Source organism: Watersipora subatra, chromosome 1 (assembly GCF_963576615.1).
Source record: "Watersipora subatra chromosome 1, tzWatSuba1.1, whole genome shotgun sequence".
Lineage (NCBI taxonomy): Eukaryota > Metazoa > Bryozoa > Gymnolaemata > Cheilostomatida > Watersiporidae > Watersipora > Watersipora subatra.
The window spans coordinates 27,788,844-27,798,576 of record NC_088708.1 but is presented as its reverse complement, the minus strand read 5'-3'; the positions used below and the strand labels follow the sequence as shown (position 1 = coordinate 27,798,576).

Here is a 9,733-nt window from a genome sequence, read left to right as displayed (position 1 = left end):
ACCAATTGTTCCACTCTCTTACTGTTCATTTTTTGTAACTTTGTGAGTCAACTATTAAACCATATTTTAATACATTTAAGGTAAAATGTTTTGTTGATCAAGTTTATCGTAGTTATTAAAATCTCTTTAGATTTATTATCAGGCCTGTATTCTCTAGTTGCAAGTTTGGGCAGCAAATGTTAGGCGACTGTAAGCCCCCCCAACAGGGTTCGGGGTAGCGCCCCGAAGCTCTGGATTTTTTAAGCACCAACAACCCTCAAAGTATGCATAAATGCAATCAATTGTGAGCATCAAAATCTGCATTAATATATTGTTTATGGTTCATAGTAGGCAAAACTTTTTCTTTATTCAACGAACGATATAAAACTTATAACACTACAGATTTCTGTAAGGGACATTGACAGAACAAGAGCTATTACTTGTTTATTGTAATTGCTCTTGTTCTGTCAATGTGTCTATGGCAGGAATCTTTCACAACTGATTCTGTATCTATTTCAACATCTTTATAGATGTGTAATATTAGAAGATTATTTACACCAGCCTGCCCCATGGTGTTCCTCATCGATGTTTTGATTCTACATTCATTAAAATTTATATGATAAGGAAAATGCAAGTTTGGGGATCTTCTTCACACTCCCACTATAAGCAATAAAGTTCAGTTTCCAAGTCTTAACAGAATCTCACAAGATCACTCATTTGGCGAGATCACCACGGAGACAATATAGAACGCTAGTTGCTAGTAAATTAGTTGTCAGAAATTCCAAGTGAATGGGATTAGACTGCAATTCTTAGTACATTGCCGCTGAAAATCATTAAAAAGTTGGGGCGGCTCCGCCACCCCAGGGAATACGGGCTTGCATATTACACTTGATTAACTTGGTTTTAGTTTTAAATTTTACATATATTTTTACGCATAAGTACGTATGTTGATAACAAATCAGTTCTCATATTTTTACATTAGGTTACTGGTAGAACTGATGGTGCAATGACACAATGAGAGTTGGCCGCATAAATCGGTTGCAATGGTGGATAATGAAACCAGGCATTACTTTGTTAGCAAGTAACTGCTTGTCACAAAGCACATGTGGGGTCCATCAAATTAAGGATTTTGGCGAAGCAACAGTTCTAGTTTACTATTTTCAGAGTACCTTTGCATTAATTTTTGTGTAAAATATCCTCCATGGCTCAATTCGCTGTGAACCGCTACAGCGTAGAACTTAAGAGTGCTGCAGACGAAAAAAGAAACAGCATAATAATTTGTTTATTTAATGGAGCCACTACAAACTTTGATTAGAATAACCATTTTTACATTGCGACCCAGTAGTGTTGATTTCGTCAAGCTCCAGTATGACCCTGAAATCTTTATATATTCACTCAGATTGTAAAACAATATGTAGAAAATCACTGGTTCTTCATCTCATATGCTTTATCTTGTACCTTGTAAAGTTATCCATTTCACATTAAACTTTTCCTACTTTTTAGGGCTTGTCTCAGGAGCGGCTAGACCCGGAATTTCCGTGGAAACAGACCCGGAAATACTGACGAAGTTTTGTTGTGGTGCTAACATTTACAAGGAAGGAACAGACCCAGAGATAAAATCAGACGAAGAGTATCCAAGTTGGTTGTGGGAACTCGACCTCGAGCCACATACCCGATCAGTAGACCACTACGATAAAGACACTTTCAAGTATTGGAGGAAAATGCGATCGCAGCATATAAAACGATCAAATGCCAGAGCTAGAATTAGATTTAAATGTTAATTACATGATCTTTATATTTAGAGATTGACATATTGAGATACAATGGTTTGGAATCAGTTTGCAATGAATAATTTTATAAGTTATATAAAGACTGCTGTAGTCCCTTAAAATGTAATCAATGCTATTTGTTCTGAAGTTTTAAATGATTATTCCATATAGTAAGGATTCCAATGATGGATGATAGTGCACCAGTGGCACCTTGAACCACTCCAGGTACCTTGGCATATTGAAGCCCATTCAATGGTATTAAGATGTCAAATGCATTTTTAGCAGTATCTAGTATTGTGGGTAAAGTTTCAGGCACGAAGTCGGTTGGCTTAGCTGTTGCCTGTTTCTGAGTATGATATTGTTGGATTCTATACCAGTCATGGGCATTGCGGATCAAGTTCATAACCAGACTCAATAGCCAAAACTGATTGGAAAGTCGAGAAACAGGAGTTATATCAATCTTTATCGCCTTAACCCTGCGAAGCCAAATAATGTGGTCTAAGAAGAGAAAGCAAGCACTCGATATTCTGGAGAGCGCCACACAGGTTTGGATTACAAGATTTTCAATGTAGAAAGCATCCTTGGCAGCGTATAGCATTTCCAGGCTTTTGCCTATCCGCATCACTGCAATAAATAAAAATTTGAAAATTTATTACTAATGCAGTGTTTTCAGATGGCAAATACAAATAAAACTGGTGCAATGATATTAGAGATCATCGATGAAGTATTACTATAGTAAGCTTACAGAAGCACTACATGAAATTTAGATGAAATATAGTCGCATAATCAAGGCACAAATAATTTCATAGACTTATGCTAACCATAGATTTGATTTCAATATTTGTTTATAACAGCAGTGCATTTCAACAAACAAACTCGACCACTGTGAATAAAATGAAAGCAATATTAATCTAGCAGCTTGTCACATTTTTTCAGTGAATCAAGAATCCCATTATGCAATAGAATGGCACAGCACACTCTATGTGTGTCTAAACAACATTTTTCTTGGTTGTGTGGGGAATACACATGGCACTTGCAAGTTATTGAGTTTAACAAAAGCATTCACTTAACAGTTCACTTCAAGTGGTGAACACGTATTTGGTCAGGCTGACAAACATCTATTGCACTACCTTCACTTACGTTTCCTGGCTGTGCTAATGCCAGCGTCGAGTCTTTTGAATTTTTTTACTAAAACAGCATATTCAGAGCTGTCCAGGCGATCTAGCAGATCTGAAAGGCCTCTGAAGCTATACTGCAACAGTCTGAAAATGACATGCAACATGATAATATTAATTATATACTCCCATATATTCACACTATGTGGTTATTCAGCACTCTTCTTTTTATCCAAATATTGCACATCTTGGAAACCCTGTTAATTATAGAAAATAGTGTATAGTCAGGATTCTTACAAGCTAATAAGTTGTTGAAAAATTGGAAATTATATTATTCTGTCCAAATTATCCACCACAACGATAGTCATCAAACTAGCTGGATGCCTGACGTTGCACGGGTAAAAAAAGTTTTTGTACAGAAGTATTTTCTTTTAATTAACATATTCAACATAAACATTTACCATTCTAACTTTTAAATCAAGGTGTTTGTCTATTTCTGTGAACTGTGCTGTTTATGTTTACTGAGCATATTTCTGTGTAATTCATACCGTACAGGCTGCAGTGCCTACAAGAGATCTATACTGATTGCGATAGTTTGTTGGCTATATGAGTTTAAGCATTTTTCTTCACTTATGGAGATGCATTTTCCTTCTGGTATGGCTTAACACATAAAGCTAGCTGCAGTGTTTAACGCATAGGTATTGGATATAATAATAAACCCTACTTTATTGTTGTGGAATGTGATTCACTGAGAGCTGAGCCTAGGGCCTAGGGCCCAGCTGAGCCAGGCTGTGCTCAGACATGCGAAATAATGAGATGAAGAGAGCTAGGCCAGTCAGAGTCAACCTGAGTAGAGCCGAGCCAAGCTGAGTCCAGCCAAGTGGAATGAGAGGGGGGCCTCTTACTATATAAGAGCACACGCTTTGATGAGAAGGCAGAGCTGATCTGCGCCTGTTATATGACTTGTTGCATGCTATTCTTGTAACCACTGTATACTAAGCAGATAAAATATACGTATGAACTCTTGCACTGAGTCTTGTACTTTGGAGTAGTAGAGGGCAGCACACAAAACCTTTACAATATTATATCTATGGTTTATTATATTATGGTTTATATTATTATCTATGGTTTTATATTTATGGTTTATTATATCTATGGTTTAATCTTGAAGCCATGAAAGATTGGCATTTATTCCAAGTATGTGCCAAATTTATTCCATGGTGTAGCAAGTTGGACAGTGTAGTGTATTTGATAAATAGATGTCCACAGAACTGGAGGTTGTGAGTTCAAATCCAGTTTACAGAGGATTTCTCATTTTTAACACTTCATCGCTATAGCTGGACAGACAGAAGTACAGACGAACAGACAAACTGAGATTTATATAGATAAATTAAAGTATCAACCTGTAAATGAATGAGCAACACCACCTACTGACTCTGAATATGTGTGCACACAGTTTGAACTACACAGCATCTAACCACAATAATAGGAAGTACTAATAAGTAAATAATAAACTCATGCTTGGTTCTATAAGCACCAGTGTTTACTGCAATACCTGCATAATTTATCTCTGCCAGATACAGTGTTACCAAATGCTATTGCCTTCTTTGGAAAGTTAGACATTCTCTAGTGATGAGCCTACAATAAAAGCAGCGTAAATGCAGTTATAAGATATGAAACATCCCTCAATTTCACTGGATTCTATTTAAGGCCTAAGAAAGAATCAGATAAAATGTTGGGTAAAAGTGAACACTCTCCAGTAATAATATAGCCAATCCTGAAGAGTGTCCGCACTTACACCAGCACATCGTACATTCACCAGCACGACTTGCCATAAAAATAAGAGCTGTGACTTTTCTATCAGAAGCCACTATTACACAATAATTTGAACATGTCAGTTAAACTTTTTGATTGCGCAAAGCTGAAACATACAAATGACAACACATATCTAACTTCAGTTAATCCCTCAGCACAAGTACATTTATTATTGAAATTAATATAAATGTGATTAACCTGACCAGAAGGCATTAATCAATGTTATCACTCTAACATGACGCTGAAAAAGAATCAGAAAATGACAGCTCAAGTTTTTAGGCATAATGCAAAATGGAGATTTAGAGAACTTGACAGTAACAGAAAGAATTGAAGGGCAACGGAGCAGGGAAAGACAGCATGGCTGACCTACTTGGGAAGCCTGAGCAAATGAATGGCGGCTCAACTACCAGAAAGAGAGAGCAAAGGTACCTGAGCAAGCGTTGTTGAAAAGAACAAAGGGTAGGAAGTGGTGAAAAACCATGATCACCCAAATCCTCACAGGACATGGCACTTGAGAGAGAGAGAGATGATGCTAGAAGTGTTGAGTAAAGTTATCTATCTGTTTGGTTATTATGATATGAAGGAATTTGTTCATTCGTACACAGTTGAACTGCAGCACTATCTCTGTATTAAATGATCAATCACTACCAACAATCACTATCAACCATCTGTATCAACAATCGCTATCAACAATTGCTATTAATAATCGTTATCAACAATCTCTATCAACAATCGCTATCAACAATCGCTATCAACAATGGCTATCAACAATCTCTATCAACAATCATTATCAACAATCGTTATCAACAATCGCTATCAACAATCGCTATCAACAATCGTTATCAACAATCTCTATCAACAATCTCTATCAACAATCGCTATCAACAATCTCTATCAACAATGGCTATCAACAATCGTTATCAACAATCTCTATCAACAATCTCTATCAACAATGGCTATCAACAATCGCTATCAACAATCGCTATCAACAATCGCTATCAACAATCGCTATCAACAATCGCTATCAACAATCGTTATCAACAATCTCTATCAACAATCTCTATCAACAATGGCTATCAACAATCTCTATCAACAATCGCTATCAACAATCGCTATCAACAATCGCTATCAACAATCGCTATCAACAATGGCTATCAACAATCGTTATCAACAATCTCTATCAACAATCTCTATCAACAATGGCTATCAACAATCGCTATCAACAATCGCTATCAACAATCGCTATCAACAATCGCTATCAACAATCGCTATCAACAATCATTATCAACAATCGCTATCAACAATCATTATCAAGAATCGCTATCAACAATCGCTATCAACAATGGCTATCAACAATCGTTATCAACAATCTCTATCAACAATCTCTATCAACAATGGCTATCAACAATCGCTATCAACAATCGCTATCAACAATCATTATCAACAATCATTATCAACAATCGTTATCAACAATCTCTATCAACAATCTCTATCAACAATGGCTATCAACAATCGCTATCAACAATCGCTATCAACAATCGCTATCAACAAACGCTATCACCAATCTCTATCAACAATCAATATCAACAATCGCTATCAACAATCGCTATCAACAATCGCTATTAACAATCGCTATCAACAATCGCTATAGACAAACGCTATCAACAATCGCTATCAACAATCATTATCAACAATCGCTATCAACAATCGCTATCAAGAATCGCTATCAACAATCGCTATCAACAATCGCTATCAACAATCGCTATCAACAATCGCTATCAACAATCGCTATCAACAATCGCTATCAACAATCGCTATCAACAATCGCTATCAACAATCGCTATCAACAATCGCTATCAACAATCGCTATCAACAATCGCTATCAACAATCGCTATCAACAATCGCTATCAACAATCGCTATCAACAACCGCTATCAACAATCACTATCAACAATCATTATCAACAATCGCTATCAACAATCGCTATCAAGAATCGCTATCAAGAATCGCTATCAACAATCGCTATCAACAATCGCTATCAACAATCGCTATCAACAATCGCTATCAACAATCGCTATCAACAACCGCTATCAACAATCGCTATCAACAATCATTATAAACAATCGCTATCAACAATCGCTATCAAGAATCGCTATCAAGAATCGCTATCAACAATCGCTATCAACAATCGCTATCAACAATCGCTATCAACAATCGCTATCAACAATCGCTATCAAGAATCGCTATCAACAATCGCTATCAACAATCACTATCAATAATCACTAATCATTTTCATCAATTAAATACTGTTTGATATCATTTTGTTCTCATTTTTAATATTTTCACTTCCATCCAATCTTATTACAGCCTGCAACGTTGTATTTGCTGATTTTATGCAGCCCTTTCAGCAATTGATTTTCATATATAAACATGTCTGTTACAATATGAAATTAGATTTAAATTAATAAAATCATGATGGTGTAGAATGTGTTCATCACCAATAATTTTTTTTAAATATAATTTGTTTGCAGAAGTCATAACATGACTTGCGATCATGTGAGCACTGGGAAGGATCATCCTAGTAGCAAAGACATTCAACTCTTTAGTTGTTAACCGAGTGACAAATCCAAAAATACTCAATATTTTTAACAGCAAGTGCTTTATAACAACAATGCTTCTTCTCTGAAATGGGCTTACTAAAGAGAAATTTTTTTCAACAAAACAACTAAACTGGTTGTCTAGATTGTCTAAAATGTATGAAAGTTGGTGTATGCATGATGGTATGAAGGAAGACATCAAAGAAAACTTTGAATGTCTACCTGGATCATATATTGAGCTTGGCTCGAAACATTTCTAGCAAAAAATCTCTGTGTCTACATCACCGTAATGTGTGGTGTCAGACATTTCTGTACACAATAGAGGCTCACGAACTAAAAAAGTTTTACAGTAATATTGATCAGTAATAAAGCAGAAAGCATCAATAGAAAATATCAATTCCAAATAAATCAAGTTATCTCTTTTCAGTGAGAATATGTTAAAACTAATTCTATCTTCACAAAATCTGATCACTATAATATTTATGTTATCTTTTTTGGATGTGAATATGTACATCGGATTATAACATTCTTAATAATAACATAAGGATTTTGGGCAAGAGATGATTTTGTGATTCTCAATGTGTCTTTGAAAATGAAAGTTCTTCACTTTTTATGAAACTTTATTCATTATTTAGGCACAAAGTGAGGAGAGTGATCAACATTCTAAAACTACAGTCTACTGTCGCCTATCCATTAATTGAAAAGCAAACTAAGCAGATCTAATACATAAACCTGAAACAAATTGGAAATTTTTGCAGATCTTTTGGCCAATTCAAAATCAAATGAATGAAAATTAAATAAACAAAGTATGTAAATGAACAAAACTCAGTCTAACGTTTATTGATTCCATAAGACGACACAAAAATAAATGACAATCAGACACAACTACAAACATAGACAGGTAAATACTGAATAAATAGAATTATGACTAAATAGAAATTATATATGTCTATATTTATGTCAAGGATGTAGCATTCCTTTCGTGAAGAAATTACAGTAGAGTTTAACGATTGATAATTATTTGGAGGTAAAAGAAAAACAGAAAGCTTTTTGTTGAATATGGAATAATGCACAAGTCCAACCTAATACAGTCACTTAGGATTTGTAGTTGTCGTAATCAACACTTCAGCATGCCACCTAAACATAAGTGATAAGTTTACGCATCATGGCTTAGTAGTTTGAAGGATCATGTGTTGTTGTATGACAGTCAATCATCTTTTTAGCAGTGCTGATATGCTATTAAACTATACATGTTTGCTTGCGTGTGAAGAGCTGTCTCACACTTATCTGTTCTGAAAACTGTCTGAGGGCTAGAACACTTGAATTGTCACAGCGTACAACTTGATTGTTTCTTCGTTGATCTTTGTTGATCGCTTCTCAATGTCAAGCTAAAGATGAAAGGGCTAAAGAGAGAGAGAGAGAGCTATATACTAGGCTTTAGTAGTACATGGTATCTTGGTTAACCAATCATGTCTTTCACCTGATTGGGGAACTGTCACTCAAAGCAAAAATATATTCAGTCGATGAACTCCAGTTGTTAGATTCGCCACCTCTATCTGCATCACAGTATCTAGAGTGCATCTTTGGTAAGTGAGACAATCAGTGAGCAGTCGATGGTGCCCTTGAGATACCCTAAAACCTGTTTGGGTGCAAAAATATAGACTAGAACAAGTTTGTTGAGAAAATGCAAGTTTGAAGACAACCCAAGTTATATCAGGTCTGGTAGCTTAGAAGTAAATGAAACCACCTACATGTATATATGTTGACGATATGGAAAGTCTTTTACTGACTTGTGTTTGTTATCAGTCACTTTCTTCAATTCGAAGTCTTGCCGGTTGTAGTTTTGGCTGGTTTACGATTGTTGTACATATCAAAGCGTTTCAGGATCTTTTCAGTGCACGTTTCAAGAATATCTAGTATTTGTTATCACCCTCACGAATAAAATCAGCACGGCGAAACCAGTTCAACTCTACATGAAAATAATGTTGAAGCATGTGGTTAGTTTCTATTTGATATTGGTCATTGTTTTAGCGGATTCCCTGTCCACCCAGAAGATTATACAATGTGTTTTAGACACATGGGTCATTGTCTGTGAATGTGTCGGTTTAAACAAAAGAAAAGTCAATTATGCTTCAAATCTGTTGTGTCTGAACTCTTTTAGTTCATATCAGGTGTTGTGTAAGGTGAGTTTGTTTGTATCCAAATGTTGCCAATACATGTCAGCACTGAAAAGCGCATTTAAGTATGCTCTTTTCATATTGAGTTGGTGCATGACCATACTGTTCTTGGTAGACGTGTTATGATGAATGTGACACAAGTTGTGCGAGTAAGTTTTATAGTTGGGACTGTGAACTTGTAATGTGAATTATGTCTGATTTGCCTCTTATCCTCATACGATCGTGCATACTCACTTGCCTTATGTTTCTTACCTCCTTCTGAGTAGCGGTACTATATTCTA

At 35.7% G+C, this 9,733-nt stretch overlaps 1 protein-coding gene across 1 annotated transcript; it reads right to left on the bottom strand.

Moving 5' to 3' along the window:
- Positions 1–1,748: 1,748 nt before the first annotated feature.
- On the bottom strand, positions 1,749–5,201 carry LOC137404117 (peroxisomal membrane protein 11B-like). The gene is made up of 4 exons (XM_068090273.1): positions 5,108–5,201; positions 4,419–4,501; positions 2,889–3,010; positions 1,749–2,372 (listed from the first exon to the last, which is right to left on the bottom strand). Exons 2-4 carry the CDS (start codon positions 4,484–4,486, stop codon positions 1,882–1,884), a joined length of 681 nt encoding a protein of 226 aa, XP_067946374.1. The 5' UTR covers positions 4,487–4,501; positions 5,108–5,201; the 3' UTR covers positions 1,749–1,881.
- Positions 5,202–9,733: the final 4,532 nt, after the last annotated feature.

What these genes read in the sequence shown, in the direction of transcription:
- LOC137404117 (XM_068090273.1), bottom strand. Translation starts at nt 4,486, where the DNA reads ATGTCTAACTTTCCAAAGAAGGCAATAGCATTTGGTAACACTGTATCT. An exon ending in GGCAGAGATAAATTATGCAG is followed by an intron (nt 3,011 to 4,418) that starts GTATTGCAGTAA and finishes TGTCATTTTCAG; the next exon opens with ACTGTTGCAGTATAGCTTCA. An exon ending in CATTAGCACAGCCAGGAAAC is followed by an intron (nt 2,373 to 2,888) that starts GTAAGTGAAGGT and finishes TATTTATTGCAG; the next exon opens with TGATGCGGATAGGCAAAAGC.